General features: G+C 35.4%; 1 protein-coding gene across 1 annotated transcript in view; it reads right to left on the bottom strand.

Annotated features, from left to right (window-relative positions):
- The window catches only part of LOC136036653 (ATP-dependent translocase ABCB1-like), a 164084-nt gene that overhangs the window by 90677 nt on the left and 50449 nt on the right, over nucleotides 1-22958 (bottom strand). The window contains exons 7-8 of the mRNA XM_065718953.1: nucleotides 10817-10941; nucleotides 9562-9751 (exon numbers count right to left, since the gene is read on the bottom strand). Coding sequence (XP_065575025.1) covers nucleotides 9562-9751; nucleotides 10817-10941 — 315 coding nt within the window. The remainder of the gene's footprint in view (nucleotides 1-9561; nucleotides 9752-10816; nucleotides 10942-22958) is intronic.

Raw genomic sequence — 22958 nt, forward strand, 5'->3', positions numbered from 1 at the left:
AATATTAAATTATGAAATAGTTAGGTAATAAATATTAGTAGCCTATATATAACTCAAACTAACAATCCATCGTCATTATTTTTTGCTATTTTTTTACAAACTATGTTCTGGTCTTTAGAAATCAGGGGTGTTATCAACCCTACTCAAGTTAATTTTTGTTCGTTTTGAGTTTGACTCGGCTATTTATTGCAATCAATTAAAAAAAAAATCCGCGAAATAATTTTTTCAAGTAAAAGTAAAGGACTCCATTAAACCAAAAATGAGCAAAATTAGGGTCAAATAATCTACCATGTGTAAAACTACCACAAATCACTATCAATAAATAAATGAAACCCAAAACGGACAGAAATTGCAATAAACAATTGATTCAAACTCAAAACGAGCAGAAATTAGCATGATTAGGGCTAAGAACCATTTTACCTTCTCAAGGCCAGAACATAACTTGCACTTTAGTGAATTATTTTTGTACATTTTTTCCCTTTTTAAACTTTAATAAATCAAAAACTATTAAGATTTTGAAAATTAAGTATGAGCATTTGTATATTAAACTGAAAATACATAATTATTTGTATTTTTTTTCAGTAAAGTTCAAATTATTCTCCTGGCTTGAGAAGACATAGGAGTAAAATATCAAAATTTCCACTGTCTGCATTTTCAGAAAACAACGTGTGGGGTTCGGGGCTACCTACCCACTGATCACTTCGAGTCCTAAAAAGGACATTGAAACTTCTGATTACCTTTCAAATAAGACAACTCCGAAGTATATACGATCCTCCTTCATATAAAAACCTTATATGCCCCAGGGTATGACTTAGAGCCATTGCTCTGAGGGCTGTTGTCATCCTCATGTCCCTCAACTACGCTGAACAAAATTGCTATTTCAAAATCTTGATTCGATTTGTTGAGGGAAATGATGGGCATAGAGGGATAGAGGGCTGGCTGCTCTCAAATCACTTTTGACTCTTAATAAGGACAATATAACTTCCAATTTCAAATCAAATGAGCCCCAGCTGAATTTTGTACGCCAGCTATTACAGAAAAACCTTATATCTCCAAAGCATCACTTACGACCCTTGCCCTTAAGCTCTGGCGGGTTTTGCAAACCCTACAGGCATTGTTATATGTTTTTCAGACTATTTTCAACTGAGTTACTATCTTACAATTTCATTCAGATGCATTTGGTTAAAAAAAGAGGTAGTCAGGGAGGGGGAGGGGCCATATGCCCTCCCTTCACTTTTGACTCATAAAAGGGAACGACAACTTCCAATTTTAAACTAAATGAGACTACTTTAAAGTTTATACATCGATCCTTTCTATAAAAACCTTAAATGACCCAAAGGCACAACTTGAAGCCCTTACCCCTAGGCTCTGGGGGTTTGTTTCATCCCCATGACCTAATTATATGATGTATTATATGATTTTTGCTATGCTAAGACTACTTTGAGTGAAATTGTTTTCTCAAAATTTTAATCGGAGGGACAGTGGCGTCTATCCTCCGATTACTATTACTCTTAAGAAGGGCACTAGAACTTGTGATTACCAATCAATGAGGTACTTCCGTAGTTTATACGACTACTATTTCTATAAAAAAAATGATATGCTCCTAGGGCTTAACTTGCAACCCATGCCCTAAGGGTAGTGGGGGATGGTCATCCACAAAAACAAAATTTCTGGGACTTACAAATACGCTGAACAAAATGGCTATCTCATATTTCTAATTGGATGTGTTAGGGGAATAAATTGGCTTGAGGGTTGGTTGCCCTCCAATCTCTTTCAACTTTTAAAAAGAGCACTAGCACTTTCGATTTCCAATCGAAGAAGCCTTTACTTTAATTTTTTACGACAACTCCTTTTGTGCAAAGTGCCATGGTCTAAAAAAATACAAAAAAAAAAAAAATAGAGAATAAATAGATAAAACATACAACCAACATCAATTTCTGTTCTTTTTTAGTTTCATTTATTTATTGATAGTGATATGTGGTAGTTTTACGCTTGGAAGATTATTTGATTTTATTTCTGCTAATTTTTGGCTAAATAGAACTCTTTATTTTTTGAAAAACTAGTTTTGCAGAATTTTTTTAATTAGTATACGTAATCATTAGCTACAAGTAAACTCTTTAATATCTTTCTACGATTTTTTGCTCACCCACTAGAGTTGGAGAACTCTAACGAACTAAAGAGAACCACCAGCACTTTATTTACTTAAGAATTTCTGAAGAATTGTTTTCTTAATAAACTTTTACTATTAAAATAAACATAAATAATAGTTTTTATTCGAAAATCAATTTTAATGATCTTTTTCCATTTTTATCTATCTTTTGAGAATAGGTTTATTATTTTTTACTAGCTTAGGAGTTGGGTGGATAAGAGGGTCAGTTACAAGCCTTCATTTAAGAATTTCTGGCTGTGCAGATTATATAATGGTACCCTCTTTATGCTTTTAAGCGTACTGAGGAGGTTTTAGATGCTAAAGGCCAGTACCGGCTCTTTGTATCGGCACTTTTTTTAAGCCACTCTAAATTTTACGAAGTTTCTTTGAGACATTTTTTTTGAGAATTTTTTTTTCAAAAAAAAATATCAAAAATATATTTTCCCTCAGGGCATTCTTCAAGAATTTAGTCCAATGTTTTTTATGTAAATTTAAATGTAGATGACATAATCTTGAAGGTCACCGACAATGATTTTGGTAGGGCTTACGCAAGACTTGTTTTGCTTCCCGATTTGTAACATCAGCACAAAGGTTGTTCCGTTACGTGGCCTACACAAGGTTTCATTTATATGAAGGGTTTTACAATTTACTGCACAAAAGTCTCATGGACACAAGAGACCAGGAAGTTAGTCACGTTACATGGCTTACGTGAGAGTTTGTTGACCCACTTAATGGGAAGCGGACCGGGTAGTTAATTTATTTCTTCCGGGTAGAAAATCTGCATACAGGCGAGGATAGTCAACAGTATAGTTGACTTTTCAGTATTTACAGTATTTTAAATGGTCAGAATATAAGTGTAAAACCCATTCAAAATGAATATTTTACATGAATTTATAAGGTGTTATGTGATAGAGAGACCAATAATTTTATTAGAAGTTGGATAAATCCAACTTTAGAACCTTATGACTATAAGGCACCACCTGATGAACTTGTGCATGATGTTAGATCTGTTGCTGTTACTGTTTTTAGATTGAGGACAGGTCATGCCAAAACCCGTTCAGTTTTACATAAGTGGGGAGAGTTAGCTCGCCCTTCTGTGATATTTGTAATGAGTATGATGATGTTAGGCATAGTCTCATGAAGTGCACAAAATATGATGAACAAAGAAATTTGTTTAGAAACCAAATTATAAAGTATTTTGGTGCTTTCAAAATGAGAGCAGTCCTAGGCCCCCTAAGTGGGTCCATAGAAAGACTATGTTGTTGTTGACTAAGTATATAAAGAGTTGTAATCTACACAACATTCTCTGATTTTTTTTATATTTATAATGTGTTGACTTTTATATTCATTGTATTGACCTTTCTTTTTCGTATTAATCTTTCCATTTATAGATGTTTAATTTGTAGTAACTGCATTAACTTATATCTTTATTGTATTGACCTTTTTATCTATTTATTTATTCTTGTATTTTAGCCTTATTTAAATCTGAATATGTTTCTTTTCACAGGTATTTTAAGCAATATTAGCAGAATAGAGGTGTGATATTCATACTAGTGCCAGTTATTTAAGCAAGAACACTCTGTACAACGTCCTAGTACTCTTTCAAGATATCTTAAGTGTTGACGTGGCTTGTGCCAAAATTTTATTTGTGTGTTTTTCAAAGCGACGTGGCTTAATAAGCCCAAATTTCGAAAGAGGATCGCACGTATACGAGCGGTTAATTCGCTCAAACGTCAACTAAACAACAACAACAACAGTACAGTGAGAGAAGGAATTTCAAAAAGGATATGATTCGAGCATACCTCTAGGTAAGAACCTAATTTCTATGAACAATAAAAGATGAAAGTGACCCCTATTTGTAGTATCGTTTCCCCAAAGAAAAGGTGAGCATACTCAAATTGAAGCTGATAAGAATTTTTTTTATAGGAAACTAGCAGCTAAAAGTCCTTCTCCCTCTTTCATATCATGGATAAATGGCAAAAAAAACCTTATTCTATCATTTCAAATGTATTTTACCTGGAAACACCTTCCTATTTTACAGCACTTTGTGGAATCGCTAAATTAAAGCTTAGTCATATGGACGTTTAAACAAGGATTAATTAAGAACCAAGAAATTAAGGTGCTTTTCAATAAGTACAAGGTTGATCATGCATACCTCTAATAATTGAATATTTTGAACAATAGGTCAAATATTTCGACCGATTATTCAAGTAATGCATTTTAAGGTTAAAAAGATATTTAGTTTTTCTTAAAATTAGGTTATGTGGGTTAAATTGATTGCATTTTTAGTTTCAGTTCGATGCGGGAAATTGGACCGGTGTCTTTTTAAACATAAGCACAATTTTTCATGTTGTGTAAACCTTCTCCCCTAAGGATTGAATTTCCCCTAAATCGCTCTTACATTAACCCTTAATGTATTTTTACCTACACGTGGGCCTGTTTAGGCGGGAAAGTTATTACAGGCAAATTCAAGGGGGATACAACACTTGTTTAAATTATGATTTTTAAAGGTCAATTCTTTGGAAAAGTATAAAATTTTAATCTATGTTTTAGGAAAATGCTAGTCAAGAATGGAACCACCTGTAAAGATGTGTTGTGACGATGGAATGTCAAAGTTACAGTGAAAAGTCTGGGAAAGCCTGTTACCAGAAACAGTTGCACTACCAATACCAATGTTATCTAAGATGGATAAGAATACTGACATAGAAATATCTTTTTTCTGTGTTTGTTGCATCTGTAATCGTCTAAATTCTAATGTGAAAAATTTTGAAGAGACTATCTCAGTAGATTTGAACTTATGAACAGTAGGGTGAATGCAGATAGTCTCCAAAAGATTAGGGGTCAAAGTGTCAGATGTGCTAAATTCACGAACACCGAGAATTGAGAGAAACACATCTTAGTATTGCCCAAGAAAAAACTAATGGAAGAAAAGGGCTCCCTCACCATCAAAAGATAGCTCAAAAACACAAAAATGCTCTTTGAAAAGGAACTACACTATAATAGAAATGATCATGAAGAGCAAAATAAAAGGTCGTGAAAATTCGAGTCTCCCAGTATGAATTCTTCACATTCTTTGAGAAATGACAGTGAAAATTTCTATAAAAGAAAGAAACCCCACAAAGCTTCACTATCGTTCTGGAGAGACCTCAACTTATTGATCTATGCCAAATGTCCTTACTGATGGCTCTTATAAGAATATTTTTTGCTTCATATATGGAATAAATGTTTTCCTTATTATGTCTTATATTTACGATATAGCAAAGTTAAGATGTTGTAAAATTTGAAACAGGCTTTTCTGATTTTCAGAAATATAAGAACGGAAGTTTTCAGAGAAATAGGCACTACTATAGAGCTCAAAGGGGATCTACTAGAGTTTGAGATACGTAAACCGGGTTTTTACCCAAGTCATAAACGAATGAACTGTATTTTTTTCCAAAATTCCGAGACATGTCACTTGGAATTAAAACAAACTTTTACATATGGTTTAAAATGCATGAAAAGGATTAGAGACATAGGCACTACAGATGGGCCCATTGGGGGACCTACTGGAATCTGGTATAGGTGAATAAAGTTATAATCAAAGTCTGAGAAAGATAAACCGAATCAAACAGTTCGTGGTAACGAACTGTAGTATGGAGCGACCCGGCTCAATAGTAAACGAAACTCTTAAAAACGAAATTTCGATTTTAAATATATAAGTTTCATCAAATTTAGTTTTTGTCATCACAAGTTACGAGCCTGAGAAAATTTGCCTCCGTTTTGAAAATAGGAGGAAACATCCCCTAAAAGTCATAGAATCTTAACGAAAATCACACCATCGCATTCAGCGTATCAGAGAACCCTGTAGCAAAATTTCAAGCTCCTATCTACAAAAATGTGGAATTTCGTATTTTTTGCCAGAAGACAGGTCATGGGTGCGTGTTTATTTATTTTTTTTTCCAGGGGTCATCGCATCGACCAAGTGGTCCTAGAATGTCGCAAGAGGGCTCATTCTAACGGAAATAAAAAGTTCTAGTGCCCTCCCACGCTCATTTTTCCTAAAGTCAACGGTTCAAAATTTTGAGATACTCATTTTGTTCCGCATAGCCGAAAACCATAATAATTATGTCTTTAGGGATGACTTACTCCCCCAAAGTCCCTGGAGGGGACTGCAAGTTACAAACTTTGACCAGTGTTCACATACAGTAATGGTTATTGGGAAGCGTACAGACGTTTTCAGTGCGATTTATTTGGTTGAGGGGAGGGGTCTATGTGGGAGGATCTTTCCTTGGAGGAATATGTCATGGCGGAAAAAAAATTCAACACCGTCACCCCAACCAAACATTCTTTTACTGTGTCTAATTACCAACCGTAAGGCAAAAAAATTAAAATTATGCATATGAGGGGTTTTAAAAATACTTTAGCATAAAGAGCAAGGTATTTAGGAGAAGATAAATACCTCGCTCGCTAAAGTATTTTTAGTAATTTAAACTATTTATTCTACGGCCTTTCTGATTCAGGGGTTATTCTTAAAGAATCGGGACAAAACTTAAGACTTAGTGTAAAGAACGAAGTATTAGCGAGGGGACAAACCCCCTCATATACATAATAAAAATATAAGAATATAAAAGTTTGCTACGTAAGTTAATTCTTAAGTTACGTATACTTTTTACTAATAAAAACGTTCGTTAAAAATCAAAAGTTTCAGTTACCTTTTTAAGTAACCGAAAAATTGGAGGGCAACAGGGCTCCTTCCCCACCCCTTATTTCTCAAAATCGTCTGATCAAAACTAAGAGAAAGCCATTTAGCCAAAAAAAGAATTAATATACAAATTTGATTTTAATAATTTATGCGCGGCGAGACAAACTAAAACATGCATTAATTCAAAAAAGTTCAGAAATTAAATAAAAAAAACTAGTTTTTTTAACTGAAAGTAAGGAGCGACATTAAAACTTAAAACGAACAGAAAGTACTCCGTATATGAAATGGGTTGTCCCCTTTGCAATCCCTCGCTCTTTACGCTAAAGTTTGACTCTTTGCCACTGTTCTACTTTTTAAAACAATTAAAAACTTTAGCGTAAAGAGGGAGGGATTGCGGTGAGGACGACCCATTTCATATACGGAGTAATTTCTGTTCGTTTTAAGTTTTAATGTCGCTCCTCACTTTCAGTTAAAAAAAACTAGTTTTTTTAAATTTTGTTCTAAGATCACACACGCATAACATATTTTTTTTTCCAAATCTCAGAGACGAAACAAAATAAATTTTCAGATACATAGGCCCCACAACTGGGGCCACAGGGAGTGTAATAGAGTGTGAAATAAGTGAACAGGTTTTTTTCTTCCAATGTAAGAAACAAGCGAAGTGAATTTGTTTCCCAAAGTTAGAGAGATGTAATTTGGAATTGAAACAGACTTTTTTTCTTTTAATGGCCAGAGACATGTGAATGGGAATTTTCAGGAGTTCTTACCAAGTCTGAGACATATTAACAGGCTTTTTCCTAAGTCAGAAACATGCAAACACATTTTTTTTTTCAATGGTCAGAAATAAGACCAAGTTTCATTTTCAAAAGTCAGACCCAAGAAAAAGAGAGATGTTTTTCTTCCAAAATGTTTAAAAAAAATGTTAAAAGTGTCGATTTTTTTTCTTCAAGATCTTTCCTCGGGATTTCTTCTTCAAAATTTGTTCTGCAGGATCTTTTTATTCAGGATGTTTTTCTTCCTGATTTTTTTCTTCAGGATTCTCAGTCACAGACATGTGAATAACCTTTTTGTAAAGTAAGAGACACAATAATAGTTTTTTCAAAAGGTTAAAACAAATTCAAAACAGTTTTTTTTCAAGGATCAGAGGCACATTAAAGGAACTTTTCTTTCAAGTTAGAAAAATGTGTAAGGGATTTTTCAAATGAAAAACAAGGAAAATGTAACTTTTCACCGGCACACAGACTGACAGAAAAAAGAAGCACAGACACTTGCAAATACACAGTCAAAAAGAGACACAGAAAGACAGATAGATGAAAAGACACACAAAGAGACACACACTTACAGAAACATACAAACGAACACGTAGCGACAGACAAAAAGGAACATAGAGTCAGACAAACAAAAAGACACAAAGACAGACACACAGACAGACACAGACTTACAGAAAAAAGACACACAGAGACAGACAAAAAGACACACGGACACAGACACACACACACATACATAGAGGCACACACCTACAGAAACACAGATAGGCAGGCAGATAACAAGGCCTGCAGACACAAAGACAAACAAAAATACACACACGTAGAGACACACGCAGATGGGTAGACAAAAGGGCAGGCAGACACACAGACAGACAAACAAAAAAACACACATATAGACAGAGAAATGAACCCACAGACAAAAGACACATACACATACATACATACAGACAAAAAACACAGACAGAGTGGCAATACTTCAACGTAAAGGATGATTGGAACCTTTGTGTTATGTTTAGTTCTGAAAAATATGTGCTCAGAAAGGCTAGGAATATTTGGCAAGTTTTTTTCAAGAGGGATTGTGAAAGCATAGTCTTAGGGAGTACATTTGACTGACCGCATGTCAAGAATAAACTGCATGACAAGTATAGTTTGATCCCACTATGGTTTGAGCTAGGCCATGTCTCATGGATAAAGGATGGCAGATGGCCGAAGATTGTGCAATTTGGCCATCTGTCATGGGCCAAACGTATCTAAGAATGGGATTAGAAGGGGTCTTAAGTCAGGATTTAAGGAAAATTGGGTGGGGAAGAATAAAAAGCAAAAATTTGTAAATATTTGGGTCGAGGAGGAGTATGCACAATCCTAACAGCTTCAGTCGGCGTAGTGCTATAGCTAGTTGTTCTTAGTAGCAGTTGCAGAAAAACAGTAATAGTAGCATCAGAAGTAGTAGTAGCAGTATTAGTGGTGGTAGTACAGAAGTAAACTATAAATTAGCATAGAGGGTCCTAATTAAGGCTCTTGTTTTAACGCAGTTGCACTCCCGCGTGTGGTCTATTCTGCCCTTCTTTTCCGAGATTTTAAAATCTGCGTTTTAGCTTCAATTTGCATTTTCTATTTTAAATAATCTAATTTTTTTACTAGAATTTCCAATTTGTTTCAGTAGCACTGAATTAGTTTTGAGATTTAAAGTTAAGGATCCGTTGGAATTAGCTAGAATTAATAGGGATAATTTGTATCGTAAGTTCGAAAAAATTCTCTTAAGCATACATACTTTATTTAGAGTTCGAACAGCCTTTGATTTTGTGTTGCTGTGTTTTTCTTAAGTATTTATGCAGTTATGTTATTAGGTCCATTTAAAATTAACACTTTGTTTCATTTGTTGGAGTGTTTCTTATAATTTTTTTGTGTATGTTATACACTCTTTAATTTTGAGACAAAATAAATACATAAATTTAATTACTTACAATGAGTAGATTTGATGCATCGTAAACGACAACACAGTTGAGAAGTCCGTCCAAAATTAGTTTCGTACCAAACCAAAATGCCAGGGCATATGCACCATACAAAACAAGCATAGATATGCCGAGACTGATTCCAGTAAGCTGTCCTCGTTTTATGCCAGCTTCTTGGGCTGACACTAAGCTCTTCTGATATCTAAAAACAGTGGAGACATCTATGAAAGAACCAAAGTTAACCATGTATATCTCAAACGTTGGAGAATCAAGAAGTGGCGATTCAGATAGAAAAAATAGTGTACTTGCGAGACTTAAACAAGAAATATGGCTTCCTGTGTATATGAGCCTTAGCCTACTCTGGCGCTAAATTGACGAGTTTTACGTGAAACGATCTTCAAGTTATTCTGCTGTTTTAAGGTTGAGAAAGCTCCACATTTTTGTATATAGTAGCTTGAAACCTCTACAATATATTCTGAATCTGATGGTGATCTGGTCATCTGACGACTTGACTTTATTAGGGTGTGTCCCCTCTCTTTCGAAAATAGTTAACATTTTCTTAGGCTCATAGTTTTTGATGGGTAAAATTAAACTTAATGAGTTTTTTATTACACTTCACACAAATGCATTCAGTTTTTCTAACCAGCTCAGATGAGTTGTCTTTATTACGGTGACCCCTAACCCACGCCTTTCTTTCCTTTGATCTGTGTCAAAACATTGCGACCCCCCAGTTTGAGAAACATATATAAATGATATTAAAAACTCTCTCTGATGTTCAGTACCCCAGTAGCAGCCGAAAAAAAAAATAAAACACCAGTGCTACCTATAACAAAGTGATTTTCATTGTTTTTTAAGTTTCCTGAATATGATTTTCGTACATTTTTGTTTAGAGGCACATGAAGTATAAAAAATCTTTGGAAAACGCATCAAAATTAGTTTCTATTACATTTTTACTACTTTGTTTGCGGGTCGGCCAATTTTTTTCGGTAAGGGGAAGGTTCAAACCCTGAGCCCCCTCCCTTGGATACGTCCTTAGGTTTCACACTTTTTCTTTTATTCCCGTAAATTTACTTTCAAACTAGCATTTTAATATTGAAATTAATTTAGATAACTGTTATAATTCCTGAATTAACTAGAAATGGCGATTTTTTCTCATTTGTCGTTTTTCTTTACAAAGTTTTTTTTTGGTTATTACTGGCCGTAGTTCATCCTTTACTTAGTTGTCACCACTGCTGCAACCCAGATGGAAAAATTCGATCAGTATTACCTTTCAACCTCCTTTTCGGCTCCACCAAACGCGACAACAGTCCGTATACCACTAATAACTTCTTCTGCAATTCCCCCAGCTTTTGAGTAGGCTTGCGATTCTTTTTCGGCTAAATTAGATGTTACCTAGAAAAGAAAAAATGTGTTGCATATATACGATTGATTTTATTCTTACCAACATGCTTATTCATTATTTACATAGTATCATGGATGTTTTGTGCACCAATTATTTTCAAAAATAAAAATAAATATAAAAAATCTGCAGAAATTATGTTTTAAGGTGATAGATGCAACTGTAAATATAAATCCTTTCCTTCTTCTTTATTTATTTAGGCCAACATACCCCCCCATATTAAATTCTTGAAAGATTACTAAATCATACAATTTAAATCTAACGCATTTTCCTTTCTATACGATATATTGGGAAGTATTGGTATGAGCCCTATACAGGATAATTCAATTATCCTAGAGATTAAATTCAGATTCATTCTGGGAGATTAAATCCAAAGTCATTCTCATTATAGAAAAGGGTCAAATCTGTTGTCAAACAGTTCGTGGTAACGAACCGTAGTAGGGAGCGACCCGGCTCAATAGTAACCGAAACTGTAAAAAAATGGAATTTTGATACCGATAGTTACATCAAAAGAATTGCATTTTAATGCTGATTGTAAATATATAAGTTTTATCAAGATTAGTTTTACCCATCAAAAGTTACGATCCTGAGAAAATTCGCCTCATTTTAGAAAATAGGGGGAACACCCCCTAAAGGTCACAGAGTCTTAACGAAAAAAACACCATCAGATTCAACGTATCAGAGAACCCTAAAGTTTCAAGCTCCTATCTACAAAAACGTGGAATTTCACATTTTTTGTTAGAAGACAGATCACGGATGCGTATTTATTTGTTTATTTGTTTGTTTTTTTTTTCCCAGGGGTGATCGTATCGACTCAGTGGTCCTAGAATGTCACGAGACGGCTCATTATAACGGAAATTAAAAGTTCTAGTATCTTTTTAAATGACCGAAAATTGGAGGGCACCTAGGCCCTCTCCCACGCTCATTTTTTCCCCAAAGTCACTGGATCAAAATTCGGATATAGCCATTTTATTCACCATAGTCGAAAAACCTAATAACTATGTCATTGGGGTCGACTTACTCCCCACCAGTCCTCCTGGGAGGGGCTGCAAGTTAAAAACTTTGACCTGTGTTTACATATAGTAATGGTTACTGGGAAGTGTACAGACGTTTTTAGGGGGATTTTTTTTGCTTCACGCGGGGAGATTTGAGGGGAGGGGGTTACGTTGGAGAATATTTCCATGGAAGAACTTCTCATGGTGGAAGAGAATATCAATGAAGGGGGCGCAGGATTTTCTAGCATTATTTGAAAAAAAAATGAAAAAATAATTATGAAAAGTTTTTTTTACTGAAAGTAAGGAGCAGCATTAAGACTTGAAACGAACAAAAATTATTACGCATATGAGGGGTTTATCCCCTGTTAATACCTCACTCTTTACGCTATTTTTAGGAATTTTTGTATTTTAGTATTTTTTTTAGCATTTTTTTATTCTTAGTATTTTTTTAGTATTTTAGTATTTTAGTAAGTATTTTTAGTAATTTCAACTATTTATTCTACTGCCTTTGTGATTCAGAGGTCATTCTTTAGGAATTGGGAAAAAATTTAAGCTTTAGTTTAAAGAGCGAGGTGTCGATGAGTGGTGAACCCCCTCATATACGCAATAAAAACATACGAATATATAAGTTCGTTACGTAGGTTAATTCGTAAGTTGCGTATATTTTTTACTAATGAAAACGTTCGTAAAAAATTCAAAGTTCTAGTTGCCTTTTTAAGTAATCGAAAAATTGGAGGGCAACAAGGCCTCCTCCCTCGCTTCTTTTTTCTCAAAATCTTCCGATTAAAACGACGAGAAAGCCATTTAGCCCAAACAAAATTAATATGCAAATTTCGTTTTAGTTATTTATGTGCGGAGAGCCAAGATAAAAACATGCATTAATTCAAAAACGTCCAAACATTAAATAAAAAAAAAGTTTTTTTAATGAAAGTAAGGAGCAACATTAAAACTTAAAACGAACAGAAATTACTCCGTATATGAAAGGGGCTTTTCCTCCTCAACGCCCCGCTCCTTGCGCTGAAGTTTTTAACTGTTATAAAAAGTACAGTTAAGAGAAAGAGTCAAACTTTAGCGTAAGAGCGTGCCCGCGTGCCCCACGCGTGTCGCGTGCCCAAGCATGGCACGCGGCAGGCTGCTATATATGGATTCTCATTGTCCCTTGTGTTTTAATCGCAGACAGTGTTGGGTCCCGGTGGCTTTACCGCCGGGCCCCAGCATGACAAGCGGCAGGCTTCTATATATGGATTCTCATTGTCCCGTGTGTTCTGGGTCCCGGCAACGCTATGTCATTTTTGGATCGCATTGATGACGTAAATTGGATATTTTTAATCTGGCCCGTTCTCTTTGAGCCATAAGCCTGTTTTTGCGTTGTTCTGGTGTTTCCTCCCGGTGTCCCCTTTTTGGTGACATTGTAGGATAATTATGCACGCATTGCTTTTGTAATACAGCGACACGCCTTCTTTTCTACTATCTCTATCAGTCGCAAGCCTGGTTTCACGTTGCAAACATGACGTCATTTATAGACTTTGATCTTTTTTCAGTTTTTCCTTTTTTTTATATATATCATATTGAATATGATGTCATGTATATTTCTTTTTTAGTTTTTCCTTTTTTTAGTTTTTTCTTTTTCTTTTTTTTAGTTTTTCTTTTTTAGTTTTTTTTTTATTTTTTAGATTTTTTCTCACATGTTCTTCAAGGTCCCAAATATACTGTGGAAGCTAATATTAGGTCTGTGATTCCTAATATGAAGTCAGTCCTGCAAACTAAGGTTTCAAAGCTCTTTGTTAGTAGATTTGCTCCCGAAACTACTGAGGACACAGTTGCTAATTTTGTTTCAAAGAAGCTGAAGTGTCCAGTATCTTGCTAAAAAATTGTGACGGCCAGTCCCAACAGTGCTTCGTTCAAGCTCATTGTGTCGGCTGCGCTACGTGCGAAAGTGGTTACATCTGAGTTCTGGCCTGCAGGTATCCTTGTTAGGACTCATTATGAACCTAAGCGTAAAGTTCTCGCTAGTGAACCTACGCCTTCTGAAAGTCAAACTTACATAGATGGGTGAGAAACTATGTACAGAGTCATATAACTGTCACTCGGTGAAGCATAATGCAGGTGCAGTGAAAGCCCTCTGCGAAGAGTCTGACTTAATTTTTCTACAGGAAACCATGTTAATTGATTTTGATAATGCTTTTTTGGAGGGTTTAAGTGGGAATTTTGTTTCTTTCGGAATGAATACTACGAAAGCAGGTGATGGCCTTTACTACGGCCTTAGTGAATACTACGAAAGGGGGAGGCCGAGAGGTGTGTTAGCTATTCTTTGTAGAAAAGCTTACTCCCACCTAATGTCTTTCCCATTCCCCTCAGATGAGTGGATGCAGCCAGTCTGCCCCCGTTGTGATGATCAGGAATACCTTTTTTTAATGTTTATATGCCAGTTTGCTCAAGTGAAAATTTGCTTGAATTCTCCTTGTACTTAGGTAAGCTAGTATAGTTTTTATCTGATAAATATACTTATATTTGTTTCCTAGGTGATTTTAATGCTAATTATAGTGCAGAAACTATTTTCAGTCGTAAGGTGAAGGCAGTAATAGCTGAAAATGATTTGGTTTGTTGTGATGAAGTGGCTCTACAGCCACCGATTTTTACATATTTGAGCCCGTCAGATTATACGTCATGGATTGATCATGTGGTGTGTTCAAGTTCTTTTAGTAGTACTGTTATGCCTATTTCTGTAAGATATGATATATTTTGTTAAGACCATTTCCCTCTTTTGCTTGAATTAACTTGTGCTATTTGTGCTGCGAATTCGTTGTGTGCAGATCCACTACCCCCTGGTCCCCCTGCAATGGACTGCAAGCGTGCGAGGGCGTCTCAGCTTGTGGCCTATGGTGTGGAAATTAAGAGGCGTATCCTTGCTCTGGATGTAACTACTATTTACCATTGTACTCTCCCTTGCTTACTAATCCTTCTCAGTGGCTCTTTATTATACATTGATTTAGATTCTTATTGTTAGTGCATGTCATACTCTACCTTTTCGTCTGGGTGGTACTAACAGGAAAAGAGTGGGGGTGAATGTTATTCCTGGTTGGAACACTCACGTTCGCCCTCATTATGTAGCTGCAACAAATGCTTTGCATTTTTTTTGTTGCTAATGGCAGACCTCTTGGAGGTAGGCTCAATTCTGCGAGGAAAATTCTTCACAATAGGTTCTGGAGTGCCCTTCGGTGGTGCAAAAAGAATCTAGAGAGATTGAGGACTTCGGCTCTAGCCAATAGTTTGGGTTCACTTAATTTCCGTGATTTTTGAAAAAATGTTGCTAGTTCTAAGAGTGCTGGTTCAGAGTCGGTTCAGAGACTGGTCACAAAGACATTGCTAAGTTATAAGGGGTTCATTATAGTGCTGTTTTCTCGTCAGTGGCTTCGGATTCCAAAGCAGCAAGGGCAAGGTCCTTCTCCAAACCTTGGACTTATTCTGTTAAGCAGCTGATAACGGCAGAGTTTGTGGTGCGGTCGTTGTCTGGACTTTCAGGCAGCAAGTCTGGTGGACTTGATGGAGTGACGGCAAATCACATTAAGCATGGTGGCCCATCCCTGATTTGCTTGTTGACACTAACAAATGTTGATTTCCTTAATCACTACTATGTCCCAGATTCCCTTACCGAGGTTTGCCTGGTTACTATTCCGAAGCCGAATACAGGTGATATGGCGTCGTTAAGTAATTAGAGACCGATTGCTCTAGCGGCTCAATAGAAACCAAAACTCTAAAAAAAGGGAATTTTGATACCAATAGCTACATCAAAAGAATTGCATTTTAATACTGATTTTAAATATATAAGTTTCATCAAGTTTAGTCTTACGCATCAAAAGTTACGAGCCTGTGAAAATTTGCGTTATTTTAGAAAATAGGGAGAAACACCCCCTAAAAGTCATAGAATCTTAACGAAAATAACACCATCAGATTCAACGTATCAGAGAACCCTACTGTAGAAGTTTCAAGCTCCTATCTACAAAAATGTGGAATTTTGTATTTTTGCCAGAAGGCAGATCATGGATGCGTGTTAATTTGTTTGTTTTTTTTTTCCCAGGGGTGATCGCATCGACCCAGTTGTCTTAGAATGTTGCGAGAGGGCTCATTCTAACAGAAATGAAAAGTTCTAGTCCCCTTTTTAAGTGACCAAAAAATTGGAGGGCACCTAGGCCCCCTCCCACGCTAATTATTTTCCCAAAGTCAACGGATCAAAATTTTGAGATAGCCATTTTATTCAGCGTAGTCGAGAAACCTTATAACTATGTCTTTGGAGACGACTTACTCCTCCCCAGTCCCCGTGGGAGGGGCTATAAGTTACAAACTTTGACCAGTGCTTACATATAGTAATGGTTATTGGGAAGTGTACAGGCGTTTTCAGGAGGATTTTTTTGGATGGGGGGAGGGGTTGAGAAGAGGAAGATATACTGGGGGAACTTTCCATCGAGGAATTTGTCATGGGGGAAGAAAATTTCCATGAAGGGAGGGCAGGACTTACTAGCATTGTTAAAAAAAAAAAATATGAAAAAAATTTTTCAGCTGGAAGTAAGGAGCAGCCTTAAAGCTTAAAACGAACAAAAATTATTACCCAAATGAGGGGCTCACCTCCTCCTAATACCTCGCTCTTTACGCTAAAGTATTTTTAGTAATGTCAACTATTTATTCTACGGTTTTTGAGATTCAGGGGTCATTCTTAACGAGTTGGGACAAAATTTAAGATTTAGTGTAAAAAGAGAGGTACTGACGAGGGGGCGAACCCTCTCATATGTGCAATAAAAACATGAGAATAAAAAATTCTTTACGTAAGCTAATTTATAAGTTACGTATATCTTTACTAATAAAAAGATTCGTAAAAATTAAAAAGTTCTAGTTGCCTTTTTAATTAACCAAAAAATTGGAGGGCAAATAGGCTTCCTCCCCCGCTCTATTTTCTCAAAATCATTCGATCAAAATTATGAGAAAGCCATTTAGCCAAAAAAATAAATAAATATGCAAATTTCGTTTTAATAATTCCTCTGCGGAGAGCCAAAATCAAAACATGCATTGATTCAAAAACGTTCAGAACTTAAATAAAAAAAAAACAAGTTTTTTTCAACTGAAAGTAAGGAGCGACATTAAAACTTAAAACGAACAGGAATTACTTCGTATATGAAAGGGGCTACTTCCTCATCAACGCCCCGCTCTTTACGCTAAAGTTTTTTACTGTTTTAAAAAGAAGAGTTGAGAGAAAGAGTCAATTCAAAATTTGCAATTTTGTGTAAAATTTTATTGATCTGGTTAATGGTTGTTTTAAAGAAGGTTCATTCCCAAGTGCCTTTAGAAAAGCAAAGATCGTACCATTATTTAAACAGGGTTACCCAAAAGATTTTAGTAACTATAGACCAATTTTCCTACTGTCAACCTTTCCCAGAGTGATGTAGAAATTAATATTTGTGAGATTGGATAGTTTTTCGAGAAAGAATGGATTTTTTTTAACTTAGTTTCGTTTTCGTAGAGTTTATTCTACTGAGGATGCTATCCACGTCCTTACTACAACAGTAAATGATGTTCTTGATAATAAACTTAAAATTGTTTCAGTGTTTAAGACATATTAAAGGCGTTTGATGTTTGAGACCATTTAATCTTATTGATGAAACTAGAAAATGGAGGTAATCGCGGGAATGCGCTGCGACTTTTTGCACATTAATAGATTTTAGGGTAAGATGTAGAGTCCCACAGGGATCCCCCTAGGGATTATTATTGTTTGTAATATATGTAAATGACCTATATTTAGCACTTGTTGGACTGTATATTGATGTTGGAAGGGCCCAAAGACAACGGAACCCTGATGAAGCTTTATTTCTGTTTGCAGATGATGCATGTCCTACGGTGGCAGCAAGAACAGAAAGTGAATTATTAACTATATGCCAAGAGTTAGCATGTCAAAAATAGAAAAGTGGATGGGGGTTAATCACCTAAAGACTAATTATAAGAAATCTCATTGGGTAATATTTTCTAGATCGTTCAATTATTATACTTGGTTAAAGGAGTTAAATGTCGGATATTACCGTATTGCGCATGTACCGTCTGTGAAATGTCTTGGAGTAATAGCAGATGAGACTCTTAGTTTCGCAAAGTACATACAGTGTATATCATCTAAAATTGCTCGGAATGTAGGGCCTCTGAGGAAGTCGAAATATTCTTCCCCAGTTAATATACCTAGACTGATATATTTTTCTATTGTCCACCCTTATTTGATTTATTGTTGTTCGGTGTGATCATCAACTTTTCAAACACATTTGAAGCTATTACGTACACTCCAAAATTCAGCGATTCGGGTTCTTGTATATTATGATAATCAAGCATCGATTAGAGATAGCCATAAAAAAATATATTTTATAAGTTTCAGGTCTTTTTAATATTTATAATGCTCTATATATATATATATATATATATATATATATATATATATATATATATATATATATATATATATATATATATATATATATATATATATATATATATATATATATATATATATATATATATATATATGCAGTGTCCGTCCGTCTGTCTGTTACACTATCTTTACCGTTACACGTTATTACCGTTACACGATATCAAAAAATTGAGGCTCTTTAAGTTGTATATTATTAATAATAAAAATAAGTTGTATATTTGTTTGACGAATGAAATCATTATAAGGATTGATCATTATGACGTCATGTATATATTTTGTGTTTTTATATGACGTCATTATAAGTTGACGTCATTACAAGTATATAAGGCTTTGTATATGACGTCATTATAAGTATATAAAGGTTGCGATTAAAAGATAATATTTAGTATAAATTCTACAATGGCAGAAGAAAAAGCCGAGGAATCAAATCGTGTGAGAAATTTTAGTATAAATCCTACACTGGCAGAAGAAACAGCTGAAGAAGAGGCCCAAAGAGTTAATGCCAAAAAGCTTACGGCTAAAAGAGAAAGTAAGACAAGAAAGCGTGCCGAGGAATCACAAGAACAACGTGAAAACAGGCTTGCGGCTCAAAGAGATAATACCAAAGGACAGCGTGCCGAGGAATCGCAAGAACAACGTGGAAACAGGCTCGCGGCTCAAAGAGATAATACCAAAGGAAAGCGTGCCGAGGAATCACAAGAACAACGTGAAAACAGGCTTGCGGCTGAAAGAAATAATGCCAAAAGAAAGCGTTCCGAGGAATCGCAAGAACAACGTGAAAAAAGGCTTGCGGCTCAAAGAGATAATGCCAAAAGAAAGCATGCCGAGGAATCATGAGAGCAACGTCAAAATTATAGCCTGGCATTCAGGTACAGCTCAGTTGATGATTATAGCTTCAGTAGATGTGTTCAAATATGGACTATGTCTAAAATTTGTCCCTATTGCAAGGCCTTGAAATTTAATGGTGAAACAATGGGAATGTGTTGCGCCTCAGGAAAGTTAAATTTCCTCAACTGGCTGCACTAACAAAGCCCTTAAAGACTTTATGACATGACGACGGGGACACAGGGAATGTTCGATTAGCAATAACCATCATCAAAGCTCAAGGGCAATCGCTAGAAAAATGCGGTATAGATCTAATTACGGATTGTTTTCCCATGAACATTTATATGTTGCATGTTCAAGAGTCGGTAAACGTTACAATCTATTTATATGCACAGACAATGGGACAGCGAAGATTGTTGTATATTCGCAAGTTTCAACACCTAGTTGGTGGGGGCGCTTCGCGCCCCCCCAAGCCCCCCCCCCACCTGCGTAAGTCGTTACGCGCCATATTAGTTACGCGCCATTGTAGTTGTGTCCCTATGTCCCACCTGTGAATAGATATATATATATATATATATATATATATATATATATATATATATATATATATATATATATATATATATATATATATATATATATATATATATATATATATATATATATGCTAATCGACCATTTCCTTTGTTGCCGTCGTCATTTATATATCCCCCTGTGCCCCCCGGCGTCCCCGTTGTAGTTGTGTCCCTGTGTCTGGGTCGTCATTTATATTCCCTGTGTCCCCGTCGTCATTTGTGTCCCGGTGTCCCAGTCTGTGATTTCTATTTGAGTGTCCCGGGCGTCATTTATATTCGTCAGGATATTGTAGGGCATCGTAGCATCGATGAGTTTAAGCAATTCTTGTCAACTGATTGTTTCGCCTATAAAGAATATTATCTCGAGGTAAGAACTGATCACCGACCACAACGATTGCCACTTTGTTGATAGTTGCGTATCGGGAGGCATCAATTCGATTGCTGTTTTTAAGCAGAAGCACTAAATTATTATTTTTGTTGAAAAGATTATATATATAAATATATATATATATTTTCTTTTTAGTTTTTTTGTAGTTTTTACCTTTTTTAGTTTTTTTCTTCTTTTGTATTAATGCTAAAGCCAAGGTTCAAACCTGGAGCCTCTCGGACCTAGAACCTGAAACATAACGCTTTACCAACTTAGCTACTTCGGCGTGAATACATTCGTTTTGAGCAGCTTCCTCGGGTGTTGCCATTGTTGTCCTGGTCGTCATTTATATTGCCTGTGTCCCGGTCGTCATTTGTGTCCCCGTATCCCAGTCTGTAATTTCTCCTTGAGTGTCCCGGTCGTTATTTATATTCCCTCTGTCCCGGTCGTCATTTGTGTCCCGGTCTGTAATTTCTCTTTGAGTGTTTTTTCTTTTTAGTATTTTTTAGTTTTTTACATTTTTTCTTTTTTCAGTTTTCTTTTTCTTCTTTGTTTTTCAGCTTCACTATGAAATACATATCGCCGAACCTTTGTTTTTTTAACTAAAATCTGGTAGGCATTGATGACCTTATCCAAGTCAAGATCCCAAACCCAATCATCATCGCTATCATTTTCAGTTTTGATATTTTTTGACTCTCGCTATCCAGGTGGATCTTCATCTAACTGCGCGGTTTTGCGTTCTTTAGCCTCAAGCCTGTTTCCTTGCTGTTCTTTTGATTCCTCGGCACGCTTTCTTTTCTGACTTTCTCTATCAGCAGCAAGTTTTTTGGCATAGACTCTTTGAGCATCTTCATCGGCTTTTGCCATTGTAAGTTCATCAGTCATTTTAAACTTAAACATTAATAGATTTCTACGTGAACCGTCATAGCAAAAATGACGACAACTAACTTCATGACGCCAGTCGACACAGAAACATGACGTCACCTGATCTACAGACAGACAACTTATTTTTACATATATAGATAGATATAATTCTAAAATTGTCAGGTAATTTTCTATTTTGAAATAAAAACTAAAAATTATTGCTCAGACAACATAAATATTTTTGATATTTACATAATAGCTTTAGTGGTTTTGGACTGAAAACTAAATATGCTAATCAAATTGGGAATTGCAATCTTTTAGGTTGAAAAGGCAGATCCATTGGAATCATGAGAATGCGTGGAATAAGAAAAGCCTCACCCTCAAAAGGCCCTGTCAAGATTGTTGCCTCTATTACGTTATAACAGACATAACACGTCATTTGTGTCCCGGTGTCCCGGTCTGTAGTTTCGTTAGTCGACAAACATGACGTCAGACGACAAACAACTTCATGACGACATACAGCTCAATCCTTATAATGACGTCAGTCGACAAACATGACGTCAGTCGACACACAAACATGACGTCAGTCGACAGACAGACAAACAACTTATTTATATATATATATATATATATATATATATATATATATATATATATATATATATATATATATATATATATAATAAATAAGTTGCCTGTCTGTCTGTCTGTCTGTCCAGTGACGTGACTCGGTTTGGTTTATCTTTCTATGCTAGAATTTTTCAAATACTAATCCAAGTGCCCTAAAAGGGCTAACGTCTCCCCCAATTTTCTAAATAAATTAGAAGGAGGTTAAACCTCCCTTTCAAGATATTAACTATCTTTATAAGTGAGCAATAATTTATGTATGTACGTATTTATTTTTTCTTGAAAACGGCTCTAAATTTTATCGGGAAAATTTGTATCCTGGGATATGCTGGCCTGAAAAAACGATCTAGATAGGTCGAAAGTTTGATAAAAAAAAAATATTTATGTGTGTGAGGTCATTTTTAAATACATCAGTGCTTTAATGAAGGCATGCTTTCAGTTCCGAATCTCTAAAGCTATTATGTAAACTGCAATAATTTTTATGGTGTCTGATCAAAAATTCCAATTTTTTTAATTAAAATTAGAGAAATACACGAAAATTTCCAAAGAAATTTTATTTTCTATTAAGTTAAATCCACTTTTAACATAAAAAGAGAGAAGCGACAGAAAAAACACCAGTAAGCTTACAGTTTTCAGCGCAACCAGTTACATAATGCCTGTAGGAAGACCCAAAAAACGAAAATTTTACATTGTTACAAATGATGATTCTATCACATCAGCTGAACTATCTTGCAGCTAAAAGACATACTACAGCGAGAAAAAGGTAGCTGAGAGATAAGCGGTAGTGAGAATTACAAGCAATCACGAGAAAGTGATTATCAGACCGTGTCAAAAACGGAGCGAAAAAACAAAAATATGTGCTTTTAAAAAACAAGCGACACCAAAAATAGAACCGTATCAAAAATTTAAAGTGAAGAACAAAGAAATATTACGATTCAAGAAAAACACCATCACAATCTTCGACGCCAACAAAACAAGAAGAAAAACCAAGTACAAATCTACAAAGATGCGATAAACAACGCAACTCTTTATTATAAGTTAATGGGACCCTTTAACGTTTTATGTGTTCCCTGAGGAACCCTCTATTTTCCTACGAAGGGTGCCAGGACTTGTATCGAAATCACCTGCATAGTTTTTTTTTCACATCACTGACATATTAACATTTCTGGCCACTAAGAACGATCTAAAAAGGTCACAAATCTAAAGAAGAATTAGTATTTTTTCATAATGGTTGCATCTAACCTATAGTACCGCCAAGACATCAAGAAGGGGTTGACATTATATGTGGTTAAAAGAT

Source organism: Artemia franciscana, chromosome 15 (assembly GCF_032884065.1).
Source record: "Artemia franciscana chromosome 15, ASM3288406v1, whole genome shotgun sequence".
NCBI classification, from domain to species: domain Eukaryota; kingdom Metazoa; phylum Arthropoda; class Branchiopoda; order Anostraca; family Artemiidae; genus Artemia; species Artemia franciscana.